Source organism: Hemitrygon akajei, chromosome 14 (assembly GCF_048418815.1).
Source record: "Hemitrygon akajei chromosome 14, sHemAka1.3, whole genome shotgun sequence".
NCBI classification, from domain to species: domain Eukaryota; kingdom Metazoa; phylum Chordata; class Chondrichthyes; order Myliobatiformes; family Dasyatidae; genus Hemitrygon; species Hemitrygon akajei.
Genome location: NC_133137.1, coordinates 58,873,776 through 58,892,661, shown reverse-complemented (window position 1 = coordinate 58,892,661; position 18,886 = coordinate 58,873,776). Strand labels below are relative to the sequence as shown.

At 42.8% G+C, this 18,886-nt stretch overlaps 1 protein-coding gene across 5 annotated transcripts in view; it reads left to right on the top strand.

Annotated features, from left to right (window-relative positions):
• Positions 1-18,886, top strand: part of LOC140738611 (phosphatidylinositol 3-kinase C2 domain-containing subunit gamma-like) — a 261,872-nt gene that overhangs the window by 130,394 nt on the left and 112,592 nt on the right. For all 5 annotated transcript variants that reach the window (XM_073066155.1, XM_073066156.1, XM_073066158.1 and 2 more), the window contains 2 exons: positions 6,842-6,935; positions 12,022-12,116. In XM_073066155.1, coding sequence (XP_072922256.1) covers positions 6,842-6,935; positions 12,022-12,116 — 189 coding nt within the window. The remainder of the gene's footprint in view (positions 1-6,841; positions 6,936-12,021; positions 12,117-18,886) is intronic.

The following is an 18,886-nucleotide window of genomic DNA, read 5'->3' as shown; positions in this document are numbered from 1 at the left end:
TGTATAAAGGAAGTCATCTGTCAACATGAGCACATGATCCAGAAGCAGCAGGAAACCACTGACCATCTGCTCATCATTCTCAACCAACCCTCCATCTCAATATAGGAACCCTGTGCCATTCATTTTCCTCCCTTTGAGTCCCAAATTTACCGATGAGATGCACCAGGTTTTCGACCATCCGGGAAGTGGAAGGGGGACAGTGGATCAGTTACTTCGCCCATGTCAAGGCTCATGTTCTGTGCTGGAATGCACCTTGGAATTCAGGGACCTCATGGCGGAATATGGCTGGAATGCAGAAGCTCTGCTGTGCATTCCTATCATGGCCTCTCGGAGCATTTGAAAGATGAGCTGTCTAGTTGGGAGATGCCCACCGATCTCGATAGTCTCATCACACTAGCCCCCTCAAGTTGACAAACATCTTATGGAAAGACCATCCTGAGCAGCAACCAGAACCCCAGTTCCATTCCCAGCATCACATCCAGCTGCAGGACCATCAGTGCATCCGGAACCAGGCTGTTAGGAAGAGCTCCCTTAACCGCCTAAGAGCAGGAGTGTCAGTGGAAAAACAATCTGTGTGCTTACTGCGGAGCTGCCAATCACCCACGCATCAAATGTCCGCTGTGTTCGGGAAATGGCACCATCAGGTAGAGATGAGAGATCTTCTATTTTGTAAGCTAGCCCTTTGTTCCAGCACCATAGCCCAACTTTCTCTCTCTCCTCCTCTACACACTCAGAAGTCTCTGGTGGATTCTAGCGCAGCAGGTAGCTTTCTGGACCAGACTATGTGTGCAGCTTGGACTCCCTACTGAGCCTATCTCTCACCACTTCTGCATCACGGCCATTGATGGAGGTCCCTTGGGGTCTGGGATGGTCACAGCACACACACAGCCTTGCACATGGGCACTGGTGAGCTCTGAGAGTTAATTTAATAAGCTGATGGAAAAAACCAATCCCTTCCCTATCTGGACTGACCACCAGAGCCTCATATCCATCCAACAAACCCATCAACTCACCCCATGTCAGGCTCGCAGGACCCTCTTTGACCAACTCAAATTCATCATCTCCTACTGACCCGGCTCCAAGAACAGTAATGTGGATGTCCTGTCATGACAGTTCAACCCAGCTGAAACAGAGATCGACTCTTACCCATCATTCCATCCTCCTAGATCCTTGCCACAATCATCTGGGACTTTGAGAATCAGCTCCCCCAGGCCCTACAGTACGAGCATGCTCTGACTGACACACCTGACAACTGCATGCATATGCCAGAAGCCATGCATTTTGAGGTACTCCTCTTTCCACCTATCCAGGCACATGAGGAACCCTTGATCTTCTGCAATGCCAATTCTGTTGTCCAACATGATAGCAGATGTATATTAATTTGTCGCGGTCCGTCTTCAAGTGTGCCTAGTGCAATTCCTCCAGTTAGTGCCATTCTAGTTGCCAACTATGCCTACTGCCACCAGGCCAACCACCATCTGAGCCCAGCAAAGCTACTTCATCTCGGGGATTGAGTCTTCCTGTCCAACAGAGACCTGCTGCTATGCACCGACCCTCGCAAGCTCTTATCTCAGTTCATAGGTCCCTTCAAGATTACCCATTACATCAATCCAGTCACTTACCGTCTTCAGCTGCCACTGTCCATCTAGATTACACCCACCTTCCGTGTGTCCTGCCTCAAGCCCATTGTCCATGGACCACTCAACCTACTGGAGCCCGCACCTCCAGAGCCTGATGGTGGAAGGTGGTCCACTGTACATGGTTCACATCATCGTGGATGGTGCGTGCAGCACTTGGTCCACTGGGAAGGGTATGGCCCAGAGGAGAGATCTTGGATCCATTGCCCATCAAAGCTCCATCAGCACCATCTGGATCATCCTGGGCTGGCAGGTGCCAGCCATTGTGAAGGACTGGGGGGGGGGGGGGGTGGTTCCTGTCAAGCCTACACAGATAGGCACTTTCCAGTCTCAACCCAGGTAATATGCATCACCTGCCGCTCATTTCCAAGTCATCAACTGCATCCTATTTAAACCCTGCTCTCTCCCACAGTCCTTTTTCACCCATTAAACCAGCCAGCCTCAATCAGTTGCTCCTAGCTTCAGTTACCTTGTTGCCTCTGAGTTTAGCATTTGTTCTCTCTGGTTTCGTAGCCCCTTGTGGCTTATTATTTTGCAGTTGATTATCAAAAGTACTGCTCACTACTAAATTGTCTCTACGACTCTGCTTTTGGACCAAGCCTCCTCTGCAGTTCTTGACATGAGTGTGAAGTGATAAAAGTGTTAAATACACAAAACAACAGTTCCCTCATAAACAAGACAGCATTAAGTGAAAATTACAACAAAGCCATTGGAAAGTGAATTTGCAAAGCACTTCTTTACATAAAGATTGGTACAGGGCTGAGATTGCATGCCACACTAAAGTCTATCAATACTTGATTAAGCTGAGTTTTAACACTGAGAGTAGCAGGTATTTGTTCTTATAGAGTCACATTAGCCATGCTGACCAAAGAGTTTTCCTAAACTTGTCCCATTTGCCTATGTTTGGTCCATATTCCTTTAAACCTTCCCTGTCCAAAAGTATTTAAATATTGTAATTGTACCTGCCTCCAGCACTTCCTCTGGCAGCTCAACATCCTCTGTATGAAAACTGAGCTTCTCAGGTCTTTAAATCTTTCCCCTCTCACCTTAAACCTATGCCTTCTAGTTTTACACTACCACACTCTGGGAAAAAGACTGTTATCTGTGCCATGTTCTGTAAAATTATGAGGTTTGTGGTATTATGGAAGGTAAATTGAACTATAGAACAACCCTGACTTTACTTAATGGCAGAAAAGACGAGAGAGCTGAAAGGCCTCCTGTCCCAAAGTTCCTTGTCTGTACAGACCTGTCACACCACACACATTGTCCTCATTAACTCTACAGGTCAGTTAAGACAGACGTACTCTGGAATATCTCCATATAGTAGAGAGAGGCCAATACACAGAAATGGAACAAGATGCAGAGGGTTGTAAACTCAAGCAGCTTCATCGTGGAAATTAACCTACTCAGAATCAAGAACATCTTCAAAAGGTAGTGCCTCAAAAAGGCAGAATCCATTATGAAAGATCCCCACCACTCTGAACATGCCTCTTTCTCATTGAGAATATCTGGGAGAAGGTACAGAAGACTGCAGACAGATACTCAAAATTTTAGGAACAACTTCTTCCCCTCCACCATCAGAAGTCTGAATGGTCCATGAAGACTATAAAACTACAGCTATGAGGATCTCTAAAGCACCCAGTGATCTCTGTCTCAGAGTCCAATAGGCTAATGTCAGGCTGCCCTTCAAGAGGGTGAACTTTCGCAAGGCGGCAGTCTCCTTGGATGGAGTACCTGGTAAGACTCTGAAAACGTGCGCCTTCCAACTGGCGAGGGAATTCAAAGACATTTTCAATCTCTCATTGCTACAGTTGGAAGTTCCCATCTACTTCGAAAGAGCAACAATTATACCAGTGCCCAAGAAGAGCAGTGTGAGCTGCCCTTGACTATCATCCAGTTGCACTCACATTTATGCTGATGAAGTGTTTTGGGAGGTTGGTCACGGCCAGAATCAACTCCTGCCTTAGTCAGGACGTGGACCCATTACAATTTGCCTATTGCCACAATAGGACTCCAGCGGATATGATCTCATTGTCTCTCCACACGGCCTTGGATCATCTGCACAATGCAAGTACCTATGTCAGGACCACAAACAAGAGAAAATCTGCAGATGCTGGAAATCCAAGCAACACACAAAATGCTAGAGGAACTCAGCAGGCCAGGCAGCACCTACAGAAAAGAGTACAGTCGACGTTTCAGGCCGAGACCCTTCATCAGAGCTTCATCTCTGCCCAAAATGTCGATTGTTCTCTTTTCCATAGATCCAGCATTTTGTATATGTTACCTATGTCAGGATGCTATTTATTGACTACAGCTCAGCATTTAGCACCATCGTTCCTACAGTCCTTATAGAAGAGCTACAGAACCTGGATCTATGAGCCTCTGCACCTCCCTCTACAACTGGATCTTCAATTTCCTAACCTGAAGACCACAATCTGTGTGGATTGGAAGTAACATCTCCACCTTGGTGACAATCAACACTGGCGCACCTCAGTGTGTACTTAGCCCACTGCTCTACTCTCTTTACACCCGTGACTCTGGAGCTCTCAAATGCTATCTATAAATTTGCAGATGAGCAACCATTATTGGCAGAATTTCAGATGGTGATGAAAGGGTGTCCAGGAGCAAGATACACCAGCTAGTTGAGTGGTGTCGCAGCAACAACCTTGAACTCAGTGTTACTAAGACCAAAGAGCTGATTGTGCACTTCAGAAGGGGTAAGACAAGGAAGCACACACCAGTCCTTATGCAGGAATCAGAAGTGGAAAGAGTGAACCATTTCAAGTTCCTGGGTGTTAATATCTCCAAACTTGGTCCCAACATATTAATGTAGTTATAAAGAAGCCAAGACAGAAGCTATATTTCATTAGGAGTTTGAGGAGATTTGGAATGTCACCTAAAACACCCACAAATGTCTACAGATGTACCATGGAAAGCATTGTAACTGGCTGCATCACTGTCTGGTGTGGGGGTGGGGGCTACTGCACAAGATCAAAGTAAGCTGCAGAGAGTTGTCAAATTAGTCAGCCCCATCATGGGCACTAGCATCCATAGTATCCGAGACATCTTCAAGAGGCAACCCCTCAAATCATTAAGGACCACCCCCCCCCCCCCACCACCACCACCCCCCAGGGCATGTCGTCTTCTCATTGTTATCATCAGGAAAGAGATACAGAAGCCTGAAGGCACACTCAACAATTCAGGAACAGCTTCTTCCCATCTGCTATCTGATTTCTGAATGGATATTGAACCCATGAGCCCTACCTCACTACATTTTTATTTCTGTTTTTGCACTACTTATTTAATTTAACTATTTGATATACATACATATATATATAATTTACTGCAATTCAGATTATTTTCTATATCTATCATGTATTGCATTGTACTGCTGCCACAAAGTTAACACATTTCACGACATATGCCAGTGATGTTAAACCTGACATTGATTCTGATACCTCATTGTACATTATAGTTTATTTTATGTACTGTATTGCAATGTACTTTTACCATAGAGAAACATATTTCACAACATATGTCAGTGATGATAAATCTGATTCTGATTCAATTATACTTCCCATAATTGTTCCTTCTGGGTTGATAAACCCATACCTTCATGATATGTGCAAGAATATTTGCATTATTATCCCATTTCTACTTCCTTGTTACTTCGTGTGAATGCAGAATTTTATTTTACAATTGCAGATTTTTAACAACTGCAATTGAGTATCACCTCCACGCTAATTAGTGATACTCGTGCTTACTTTGGGTTTTCATTTCTCAGCTTGAGGCTGTTTTACTGCTCCCATGGACTCCATAAATTACAATACAGATTACATCCAGCTTCACAATGCCTGAAGCAAGTTTAAGGGTCAAAGTGGATTAATCAGTTTCATTATTTTTTTCCATCAAGATCTCAGATAGTAGAATAGGCTTCATGAATTTGCCGTCAAACCAGTACACAGCGGATGTACTAGTCGTGCTCATACACCCTTTCCTATTAGTTACAATTTTCCAGTCCCGGGCCACTTATTTGTAAATGTAGTCTGCACCCTCTCCTGTGCACTCAAATATTTTCTGTAGTTAATGACCAACACTGTATACAGTGCTTAAGCTGTGACCTGCCTACTTATAATAAAAAACTTGTTGCTCTTACACGCAACAGCTCAGCTAATAAAGGAAGCTTCCCTAAGAATATACCTTTTTAAACGCCTTGCCAAATACATTTCTCTGGATTAAATTTCACTTTCCCTTTTTTTGCATAGCTTTTTATTGTATCACTGAACAGATCTTCAACACCTTCTTGCAGCCTAAGGCTCCTGCACTCATTGTCAACCACAAGACCAATTCACATACAGTTTGCAGCCTTCTTTACAATGGCATCTGGAGTCTGGTCAAAAGTATTACTATGTGTTACACAAAGTAAGAAACTGATTTCTGAGCTTTGTCGTCCCACACCGGTAACGGCCTTCCTTTCACAAGAAAATAACTACCCTTTGCTTCCTGCCATTGAACCAGTTTTGGAAACAAATGTTCCCTCTTCTTCAGATCCCATGTGTTTTTCTTTCTTTGTCCACCCTATTTGCTAGCATATTTATCCCAGTTCTGAAAGGGAGCAAACAATTTGACCAACTTTACCCCCAAACCTGTCACAAGGTCCCATGAGTCTACTTGATGGATTAGTTTAGCAGCTTAAAATGATCATTGCTAGATGTGTATTATTATTGTTCATTCCAGCTAATGAAATAATTTTACATAAAATTGTTTGAACAAAATCCTCCATACTGACCAGCTTGGTAGCAAGCCATTGTAAAATTTAAGCAGATAGACATACAGTACCTATTCACAAACAAGAGAATATCTGCAAATGCTGGAAATCCAAGCAACACACATGAAATGCTGGAGGAACTCAGCAGGCCAGGCAGCATCTATATAAAAGAGTACAGTTGATGTTTCAAGCCAACATCTGAAGCACTTGTGTGTATTACATACGGTCCCTCTTTAAAGGAACAGAAATTTGATATAAATTCCAAACTACCTGAAATGAATAGTTTATATTAATCTTGAGAGGACATAGGTTTGTCTTTTTTAATCCATTCTCTTGTAAAATTAGATTTGCTTGCAACATAGTACTCTTGTGTACAAAGGGAATGAAATGGGGTTGCCGTTTATCTCACGATGTACCTTTTGTTTTCCACTCTAAGGTTTTCAGATCAAGAACTTCGTCAGGCAGCAGTCCAGCAGATTGGAAACATTCTCAATGATGAATTGTTAGATTATCTGCCACAGTTGGTTCAGGTAGATAGCCTTGATAAAGTATAGCATTATATACAGCCCTCATTGTTACAGCCTCCAGGGATCTGCAAAGTGAAACTGTCTAATGAAAACCTTTTCAGCCAATCTGCCAGTTTAAAAGAACTACAGTGGGAGATTTGTAACATGTAAAGACTTGGCTCAGAAAGATGCCCTGGAATAGAAACTTCGAAGTATGACAATTCTAAAGCTTAATTGATTGGTGAAGTTGTGTATTAATTGGTGGCTTGATGAGTCAGGAACGGTGGAGTGTTATCGAGGAATATGCACTCAGGAAGGGACCAGGTTCAATCTTTGACTCATTGATATGGCAGTCAATCTGGTGCAATTGATCTCCATATGACAAGGGCAGGAAGAGAATAAGCTGAAGGAAGGTTATAATGTAAGTGTGGGTTTGTATTTCACACAGTGTCAGCAATATGATGAGTCAATAACTGACAGAGAGCTGATAAAAAAAATTAGCATTTCATTCTTCTCTCCCCATCTATTCTGCATAAATCTCATTGTGGGATCATGCGTGTACATCAAGCATTTGCACCTTTTTAGTAGCAGTTTCTTGTGACCTATGGTGACCTGCTTCCACTCCAGTCTTATGAGTTCTGAGTGGATAATGAGGCCATTGTAGGAACTGCAGGGCATCACAGTAGCGTAGCGGTTGGTGCAACGGCATTATAGCTCAGGGCTTTGGCAATCGGAGCTTTCATACCCTCATGCTAACTGCTACGCTATTGTGATGCCCTGCAGTTCCCACAATGGCCTCATTATCCAACTCGGAGTTCAGAGTTCATCCCGGCATCCTCTGTAAGGAGTTTGTGTGCTCCCCCCATGGAATGTGTGGGTTTTCTCCGGGCGCTCTGGTTTCCTCCCACAGTCCAAAGGCATTCCAGTTAGTAGGTTAATTGGACATTGTGATTAGGCTGGAGTTAAATTGGGGGTTGTTGGCGGTGCAGCTCAAAGGATTAGAATGGCCTATTCTGTACTGTATCACAAAATAATTAAATAAATGATCTTCCACAGATGGGCCAGAGAGCGACTGACACAGTAGGGAGGCATGTAGTTATGAGCTGGTCAGCATTTACACAGGACATTCAAGTACATTTCAGTGATAAAACACTACTGTCATATATGCAGCATATAGCTAACAACGCAAAAAAACTGAACTGGAGAGATATTTGCATCCAGAGCTTTCACAGATATTAAAATATCTTCCAGATAACAAAGTGAAAGGAAAATTCACCAAAATCAAAATAAAATGTCCATTTATCATATTTTTAGCCCAGATTATATATTGCAGCGAGTATTTGGTCTATGATGACAGACGAGAAAGCTCATTTAACTCTACAACCATTTTTATTGTGATAAACACGAAAACAGACTGGGATCTATGACCTGAGGAGCGAACTGCTCAGTCTCATACAGACAGGGGAGGTGATTATTACACACGCTGGTTACAGTCAGCACAAGCAAATAACTGTATAACCCAGGCTAAAATGTAACAATAAATGAACTTGAACATCCCAACATAATCCTACGAATGCATTTTTCAAACAAGAACAATAAATAACACAGGCTGCCAGGAATGCTGGGATGAGCCGTTGACTACACACCCCCCCCATCTCCAGACTGCCCCAATATTTACATATTGATGCTCAGGGTTTCCCAACCTGGGGTCCATGGACTCCTTGCTTGATGCTATTGGTTTGTGGCATAAAAGAGATTGGGAACCCCTAGTCTAAATCCTGGAGCCTCCGGGAATCCTGTGGGCTGCAAGAATTCAAGAAGGCAGCTCGCCGGTAATTATGGTTAATGATGATTGTTAGCCTTGCCTGTGCTGAGAACTTGATAGTAAAAGCTCCTTGATGCAGGACTTCTTCAGCCATGGGTCAGAGCTACAGTCTTAATAATCAGCTGGCTCCTCACATTCAGCAGCACAACATCAAGCCAGTGTTTAGTGAAGCAGAGCCGAAACCAAGCTAGCATTAATAACCAAAATCCGCCATGCAGGAAATACAGAATGACAGTAAATCATCCAGTAGCCCTGGATGTTCAATAACATACCATCCCTCAATACCTTCATTCATGTTACCTCCAGTGTTGTTTTAAAGTTTGACATTTTTAATTTGTTGGCTATCTGTATTAATACCTGAGGTGCTTACTAAAAGATTGCTGACTTCTGGATATACATACAGCACATTTCTGAGAATCTTAGCATTGTGTTTACTCAAAGGTACTGGTTATTAAATGCCTACATTGCATCTTATATACAATCACATACAGTGCAATCTTCATTTGAGAGAGGAGGAGGAACAAGAGGAATGAATCTTGGATTTAGGTCAGAAAACCTGATGTCAGTTTAAAGTTGACAGACATACAGGACGATTCCGGGAATGAAAAGGTTATCATACGAGGCACTTTTGGTGGCTCTGAGTCTGTACTTGCTGGAATTTAGAAGAATGAGCAATATCTCATTGAAACCTTTCAAATTTTAAAAAGGCCAAGACAGAGTAGATGTGCAAAGGATGTTTCCCATCGTGGGAGAGTGTAGGACAAGAGTGTACGGTCTCAGGACAGAGATGCGGAGAAACTTCTTCACCCAGAGGTGGTGAATATGTGGAACTTTATACCACAGGCAGTTGTGAAGGCCAGGTCATTGGGTGTATACAAGCCAGAGATTGAAAGGTTCTTGATTGGAGATGGCATCAAAGGTTACAGGGAGGAGTCTGGGGAATGGGATTGAGCAGAGGAAAGGGGGATCAGCCATGATTGAATGGGGGAAGCAGACTCGACAGGCCAAATGACCTAATTCTGCTCCTATGTCTTATGGTCTTATACAAATATACATTAGAGCAATGGGACCACAAAGGAAATGCCATTTTAGAATTTCATTCCTAGTAGGTTTTAATGATCAGTGGAGGTGGATTGGTTTGGAATGGTTCATTGTCATGTGTACAGATTTACAGCAAAAACCTTTTTTTGTATGCTATCCAGACAGATCATGCCATACATAAGTGCTGAGGTGGTAAAAAGAAAAGCAGAATGAAAAATACAGTGTTTCAGTTACAAAGTACAGTGCAGGTTGACAAATATAGAGCAAAGGCCATTATAAGATAGGTTGAGATATCAAGAATTCATCTTCATTGGATGATTAGTCTTTTGAAGAGTGTGATAACAGTGGGATAAAAACACTCCTTGAGCCTGTTTTTTCAGGCTTTAGTAATGTCTGCAAAACAGGAGGAAGGAGAAAAGAGAACAACCAGGTAAGAGGGCTCCTGGATTATTTTGGCTGCTTTCCAGCAACAGCATGAGATGTTGACAGGTCCCCATAAGACCATTAGAAATGGGAGCAAAATGAGGGCATTTGTCCTATTGTGTCTGCTCTACTGTTCCATCATGGCTGATTTATTATTTCTCTCATCCACATTCTCCTGCCTTCTCCTTGCATCCCTGACTAATCAAGAACCCATCAGTCTCTATTTTAAGTACATCTAGTGACTTGGCCTCCACAGCCATCTGCAACAATGAATTCCACAGATTCACCACCCTCTAGCTAAAGAAATTTATCCACATCTGTTTTTGTCAGGAGCAGACATAGAATGGACCCAAATGCAGGATGCAGGCACTGAAGTACTAGGGGTAGGACAGGATGGGGATGCCATGGCATGCGAGGGGTAATGCAGGCAGGGCTGGATCCTGGAGGTCAGGCAACACAGGAGGATCCCAGAGTTCAGGCAGGCAGAAGAGCCCCCTGGGGCAGGTGCATAACTCCTGGTCAGGGCCACAACTCCTGGGCAAGATGCAGAACACCTGGACAGGTGCAGGCACAACCCATAGGGAGCAAGGGGTGAGAAGGGTCAGAGTCCTCAGGGCAGGCCACATGGATCCCAGGCAGAAACACAGGCCTGGGCAAGGCACAGACACCTGGGCAGGTGCAGGGCACAACCCATCAGAGGTGAGGGGTAGGAAGGGACAGAACCACCCAAGGGATAACAGCAACAGCCTGGCTTACCCAACAGAGGCAAGGGAACAGAAGGGAGCTGGGTCTAGTGTGAGCAGCAGGACAACCAGGATACACCAGGAAATAGGGAGAAGCAAGCAGACAGCACAACAGCACAGGCAAGGCTAATACAGCAGAACAGCAGAACAGCAGGACCAGCACACTCAAGAAGCAGGAAAACAAGACAGATCAGGACAATCCCCCAACTAGGCTCAGTCCCCGATCCCCTTATAAACACCTGCCCCCTAATAGGCAACGGGTGTACCTCCTTAAGCCAAGATGATCTAATGGCTCCGGGTGACAGGAGGGCTGTCTGCAAGGCCTGGAGTCCGGAGTCCGCGGACAGGAGCAAGACCCGGAAGGCGGGCTCCGGACCGGACCATAACAGTTTTAAAGGAAAATCCTTTCATTCTGAGGCTGTGCCCACTGGTCCAAAGCCATCAAATGCTCCTCAAATGTTAACTATTTCAATCCTGGATTATTCTCATGAACATCTTCTGAACCCTCTGCAATGCCAACACATTATTTTTTTAGATAAGGGTCCCAAAACTGCTCATAATATTCCAAGCGCGGTCTGACCAATGCCTCATAAATCCTGAGCATTAGATCTTTGCTTTTACGTCTAGTCCTCTCAAAATGAATGTTAAATTGCATTTACCTTCCTTATCACCAACTCAACCTGCAAGAGCCAATGGAGGGAGGCTGGCTAGCAAAATGGATCTGGTTGCTTTCACAACTCTCTGCAATTTCTTGAAGACTTAGGCAGAGCAGTGTCTCACCTGACAGTCATGAGCTCCTCTGATATTTTGAAAAGAGACCATAGTTGCTTTTGATAAACCTTGAAATGCTACATTTAAACATGTCAAATGCAGATGAGCCTTCCCATTGGCCCTGTGGCTAGATGCTCATATGCCTCAATCTGGGCTTGAAATATAAGCCAGTAATGATGATTATAAAGATTTAGAGAAAGAATCATAAAAACTAATAACATTGTGTTGTGTTAGAGATAATAATTGAAAATGCAGTCAGATAAATTTGCTGGAAGTCACTTTTTAAAAACTGTCTTATTTTCAACAGGCAATAAAGTTTGAATGGCACCTTAACAGCCCACTCGTGGAATTCCTGCTAGATCGTTCAATCAGGAGTATACGAGTGAGTCATCAATTGTATTGGTAAGTCGTAAGTTATCAGTTCTTCATATTAGCAGTGGTGAAAGGCACTAAGAAAGCTAAGCCCCCAATGTTAAACCGGACAAAGAAGGTCCCCTGGATCTTCTGTGATTTTTTTTCCACTCTGCATGGGTGGCCCAGCCATACTGTCCACAGAGCTTCCCAGCCACTGAACACTCAACCCAGCACACTGAAAGGAGGTCCTTCTTATCACTTAAGGTAAGGCCAACTCCTTGCTTGCCCCAAATGGTGTCTTCACAAAGACCTCCTGGCATGCTGTCTCTTTACTTTTCCACCTGTGCTTACAATCACCTGGTCTCCCCATTCCTAATGGTGTAGTTTGCAATTCATCACAGGGCTGGCGCATTCAGATGTATTGCCTATCCTGAGCAGTGAGCCTTAGGTAGTCAAAAAGCTATAGCCACAGCAAAAGAACTATTAACCAGGCTCTGAAGAAGGGTCTCAGCTCTAAATATTGACTGTTTATTCCCTCCATAGATGTTGCCTGACTTATTGAGTTCCTCCAACATTTTCTGGGTTTCCAGCATCAGAAGTATCTTTAGGACCTTCAGAGAACAAAGTCCACGTTGAAGATTAAGCACCCATTTACACTAATCCTACACTAATATATTTTAGTCTTGTTACATTCCTATCACCTCACCCCTGATTTTACCTCTCACCTACATAAGGAGCAGTGTCAGCAAGAAGGATATAAATAGGCTTGAAAGAGTACTGAGTAAATTTACATTGATTTTACTAAGACTTGAAGACCTAAGTCATAGGGAAAGGTTGAATAGTTTAGGATCTTGTTCCCTAGAGCACAGAAGAATGAGAGGAGATCTTATAGAGGTACAAAATTAGGAAGGGTACAGATAGGGTGAATACATGCAGATTTTTCCCTTCAGATTGGCTGAGAATTGAACTAGATTTAGTGAGAAAGGTGACATATTTAATGGGAATCTGAGTGGGAAATTCTCCCTAAATGGAATGAATACGGAATGAGCTGCCAATAGAAGAGGTAGCTGCAGGTTCAATTGTAATATTTAAGAGAAGTTCCAACAGATACATGGATGAAAGGGTCTATGGAGTAGGTGCAGGCAGATGGAACCAAACTACCCGACTGGCATAAACCAGGTGGGCCAAATGGCCTGTTTCTGTGAGGACTGGTAATTAGTCTACCAATCCTCACATGTTTGGGTTGTGGAAGGAAACTGAAGCACCAGGTGGGAACTGAACCCAGATCACTGGACACAAACACAAGAGAGTCTGCAGATGCTGGAAATCTTAAGCAACACACATTCAAACTGCTGGAGAATCTCAGGAAAGTAGAGATCCTAGCCACGGGAGATATGAGGCAGGAACTGTTAGCAGCAATGTCACAGTGCTGTAAGAAGTTAGATACAGCATTTGCATTTTATTTGTGAAACTGTAATAAGGCCTAGCTTTCCTATAGGCTCAGAACTCTTAACAGAGTCATTAACCAGTCTGAACTAGTGCTGTGATCTGAATTAGTTCATGCATTTCATTCACATTTCCATGAGAAAGATCAAAACTCCCTACGGAAGCAGTATCTTGAAAATGTGGGCCAGCTACAGTAAGACACTAGTTAAAGCTCAGACGGTGGGCTATTGTTGCCAATTCTGATAACAACACTTTTGGAAGAAATACCAAGAGGACACAAAGACAATTTACTAGAACAATACCTGAGTTAATGGGGTTCTGATAAGTTGGGACATTTGAGAAAATATAATTATTTGTTTTCCTCAGAGTTTAGTGACTGAGAGAATGAATAGACATGTTTGAAATGCTGAGGTGCTTTGATAGAGTTAAGCTATCTCTACCATCATCAATACTGATAATAAAAACAATGTGAATTTTTTGATGAAGTGGATTGAGAAATAGCAGATGAGAGTTTAATTCAGACAAAGGCAAGACTAGGCATTTTAGGAGCATAAACAAGGTTAAGACAACACCATAAGTTGAAGTTTTAGGAGCAGAGGGACCTCGGAGTAAAGGTCCACAAATCCCTAAAGGTGGCACTACGCAGACAACAATTTTAGGAAAATACATATGATAGTGATCTTTATAAGTCAGGGCATTGAATGGATAATTAGAGAAGTTATTCTCCAACGTAATAAAACCTTTGTCAGTTCTCAGCTAGAGTACTGTGCGGAGTTCTGGTCACCAAGGAATAGGTGAAAGCATGGGAGAGGGTGCAGTGGAGATGCACCGGGATGTGGCCTTGGATGGAACAGTTCGGTTGTGAGGAGAAACTAGAGAAGCCTGGTCTTCTCCATAGAGTGGAGGAGGTGAAATAAGAACAAAACTGAGATCTAGAAAACTGTGAGGGATATAGATAAAGTGGACTGCAGGAAATTTCTCCCTGTATCAGAAGTGGATAAAACTAGAGGATATAGGTTTGACATGAGGGGGAAGAGACTGAAAGTGGATACGAGGGTAACTTTCTTCACCCAGAGAGTGCTATGTATCTGGACTGCACTGCCTGAGAGAGGATTTGAAGCTGAGTCACCTACAGAATTTAAGTGTCCAGATGAACACATAAAAGTTATAAATTACAAAAAGAATATATAAAAACTAAATAAATAAAGTGAAAAAGGGGCAAAATTGTGAGGTAGTATTCATAGGTTCATGAGGTGTCCAGAAATTTGATGGCAGAAGAGAAGAAGCTGTTCTTAAAACATTAAGTGTGCGTCTTCAGGCTCCTATACCTCCAGTTTGATGGTACAGGTTGAACACCCTTATCCAAAATTCTAAAATTCAAAAACCTCCATAATCCAATTTTTTTGAAGTGCTGACATGACACCACAAATGGAAAATTCCACAAGACCCTGGGAGGTTCCCAGGTCTCTGTGCACCAGCGGCAACTCTGAGAAGGGACCTCAAATATGTAATAAACAGAAGTCAATAAAAACTTGGAAAAAACTACATGAAGTGAAAAATGAATCTCAATCTTGTATTGAAAGAGTGGATTGTTAATGTCGGAGTGAACATATGTTGCTTAATGGTATACTGGTCATGAAACAAGCAAAGATCTATCACAACGAACTGAAAATCGAAAGCATTTGTGAACATTCAGCAGGCTGGTTGTAGAAATTTAAGAAAAAGCACAGCGTTAAATTTTTAATGATTTGTGGTGATAAAGCGTCTGCTGATCATGAAGCAACAGAGTTATTCATTGATGAGTTTGCCAAGATCATTACTGATGAAACGATAAACAGCTGCATCAGTATTTATGTGTTATGAACAAGTGGTAGCACATAAATTCAGAGTCAAGAATGTTGGCAATGCTAAACATCCACTGACTGTCCAAATGGGTCACAGAGATAGTGATAGCTATGAAAAATATTATACAAAGCTACCTTCAGTGTGTATGTATACATTGTACTGTATATGTCAAGATCTCTGAGGATCTGACCCAACATATTGATGCAGTTATAAAGAAGGCAAGACAGCGACTATACTTTATGAGGAGTTTGAAGAGATTTGGTATGTCAACAAATACACTCAAAACCTTCTATAGATGTACCATGGAAAGCATTCTGACAGGCTGCATCACTATCTGGTACGGGGGTGGGGGGGGGGGGGTGGTGTTGGTGGGAGCAACTGCACAGGACCAAAAGAAGCTGCAGAGGGTTGTAAATTTTGTTAGCTCCATCTTGGTACCCAGGACATCTTCAAGGAGCGGTGTCTCAGAAAGGCAACATCCATTAATAAGGACCTCCGGCACCCAGGGCATGCCCTTTTCTCACTGTACCATCAGGTAGGAGATACAGAAACCTGAAGGCACACATTCAGCGATTCAGGAACAGCTTCTTCCCCTCTGCCATCCAATTCCTAAATGGACATTGAAACCCTGGACACTACCTCACTTTTTTAATATATAGTATTTCTGTTTTTTGCATGATTTTTAATCTATTCAATAAATGTATACTGTATAAAGTATACTGAATAAGATCTACTTATTTATTTATTTTATTTTTTTCTCTACTATATTATGTATTGCATTGAACTGCTGCCGCTAAGTTAACAAATTTCACGTCACATGCCGGTGATAATAAACCTGATCCTGAATCTGATGTAATGTAAGTGGATTTCTTGTCTAGACTTGGGTCCCGACCCACAAGGTATCTCATTATATAGATACAAATATTCCAAAATCCCAAAACATCTGAAATCTGAACATATCCAGCCCCAAGCATTTTGGATAAAGGATGCTCAAACTATAGTAATAAGGAGAGAGCATGTCCTGGGTGATAGTGGTCTTTAATGATGGATGTCACCTCTCTGAGGCATCACCTTTTGAAGATGTCCTCACTGCTGGTGTAACTAGTGCCTATGATTGCAACCCTCTACATTAGTAAGCTCATGAGGCTTGTAATGCTTTCTGGCCACTAATGACTAATGAGAATTGATTGCCTGTTATATATCTGCTCTGATTTTCACTTGTTTGGAGGTTATTGGAAGATATGAACAAATGTAGGTAATTTAGTATCGCCCAATTTAACTGATCAATTGATACTATCACCCAAATTTAAAGCCTCCCTAGGAGTGTTTCTTCATTGGGAGTTTGACACAGTTATGCCAAATGATTGAGTGGATGATTATGCAAATGAAAAGACTTTTTTTTGCTCTGGCTCCTTCAGTCTCATGTTGCTTTTCAGCAAATGTAATGCTCATAAACTACCTTCCAGATCAGCACACAGCCTGCAGAATGTGACAGGCAGGCTTGGGGTAGCTTTGAAAATTAGAACAGTTTAGAAAATCATCCTGTCAAATCTAAGTCTAGACAACTGAAAACCAGCTTCACAGCTGACTAGTCATGTAACAAAGGGGACTAAAGTGAAATGTCGCTCTGTGAATTCTGATCCTTAGGTGCCAGTACGGTGTGGAGTGCAGGGTGGAACTGGCAAACCTGTGCTTTACATTTGGAGAACTCTGTTCAATTTGCTCCATTGGCTCTCAACCTTTGCACGAGCCAGCAACAGACCTGCAGACAAGAAAATGTATTTCATTTCTATGTTGGCAAAGGTCCCAGTTGCTGGTTAATCAGCTTGTTTATATTCTGCAGCAAGTGGAGCGCAGGGGAAGCAATCACGCATGCGCAAACTTGCATGACCCCATTTTGCTATTTAGCTGTCTTATTGTAACTGCACATCCAGTGAAGTCACTGTTACATCCCCCCACCCCCACCTCATCCTCCTCCTCTTGCCTTTTCCAAACTCATTTTAGGAAGGAGTGCAGTTACTTTTTGCTCGGTAAGACAGATCAGATTTCAGATGGACTTTGGGAGAGTGGAGATTGCAAACAGTTTCAGTAAAAGATCCACCCAGAAGTAAATAAGCTGCGGATGCTGGCAAATAAAAGCATAAAATGCTGAAAGTATTCAGCTGGTCAGGCAATATCTGTAGCTGTAGAAGCAGTTCATGAAGAGGATGTTTCCAGTCTACAAACAGGAGGAACAGCCCCAGAATACATGGATATCACTTTAGAACAGAGATAAAGAGGAATTTCTTTAGCCAAAGTATGGTGAATCTGTAGAATTAATTGCCACAGATGACTGTGGAGGCCAGATTATTGGATCTATTTGAAGTGGAGGTTGGTCGCTTCTTGTTAGGGTGTCAACAGTTATGAGGAGAAGGCAAAAGAATGGGGTTGAGGAGAATAATAAATCAGCCATGGTGGGACAGACTTGACCTACCGAATGGCCTGATCTTGCTCCTATGGACTTACAGTTGATGATTCAAGTCAATGTCTCTTCACAAATGCTGCCTGAGCTGCTGAGCTTTTCCACTGTTTTATTCATTTTACACAAGACCTGTGCAGTTCATTAGCATTTGCTCGCCTTGAGTTCGTGATAAGCAAGATCAGAATCAGGTTTATTATCACTTTCTCAGATGTGAAACTTGCTATTTGGCAGCAGAAACACAGTGCAAAGCTATACAATTACTGTAAGTTTCAAATAAATATAAGGAATAATGAGGTAGTGTTCATGGGTTCAGGGGCTGTTCAGAAATCTGACGGTGGAAGGAAGATGCTGTTTCTGAATCATGGAGTGCAGGTCCTCAAGCTCCTGTGTCTTCTACTCAATGATAGTAACCAGAAGAGGGCATGTCTGGAAGGTGAGGCTCCTTACTGATGGATGGCGGCTGATTGAAGTACTGCCTTTTAAAATGTCCTCACTGCTGGGGAGGGTTGTGCCTATGATGGTGCTGGCTGAGTGTACAACCCTCTGCAGCCGCTTGCAATCCAGTGCATTTAAGCCTCCTTATCAGGCTGTGATGCAACCGGTCAGAATGGTCTCCACCATGAACTATAGAAATTTTCAGGAGTCTTTGGTGACATGCCAAACCTCATCAGATTCATAATAAAGTAGAACCACTGGTGTGCCTTCTTTGTGATTGCATCAATGTGTTGGGCTCAGGATAGATCCCCTAAGATGTTAACTTTCAGGGCCTTAACACTGCTCGGTCTTTTTAGAACTACCTCTCAATGAGGACTAGTGTATGTTCTCCCAATGTCCCCTTCCTGGAGCCCACAATCAATTCCTTGGTATTACTGATGTTGGGTGTGAGACGATTGTTGCAATACTACTCAATCAGCGGAAATATCTCATTCCCATACATCACCTTGTTGTCATTTGAAATTTTGTCATCATAGGAGTAGTGTCTGTGACTTTACAGATGGCGTTTGAGCAGTAGTTTGCTGCATAGTCACGGACCTGTGGAGTAGAGCAGCAGGCTAATTAAGGTGTC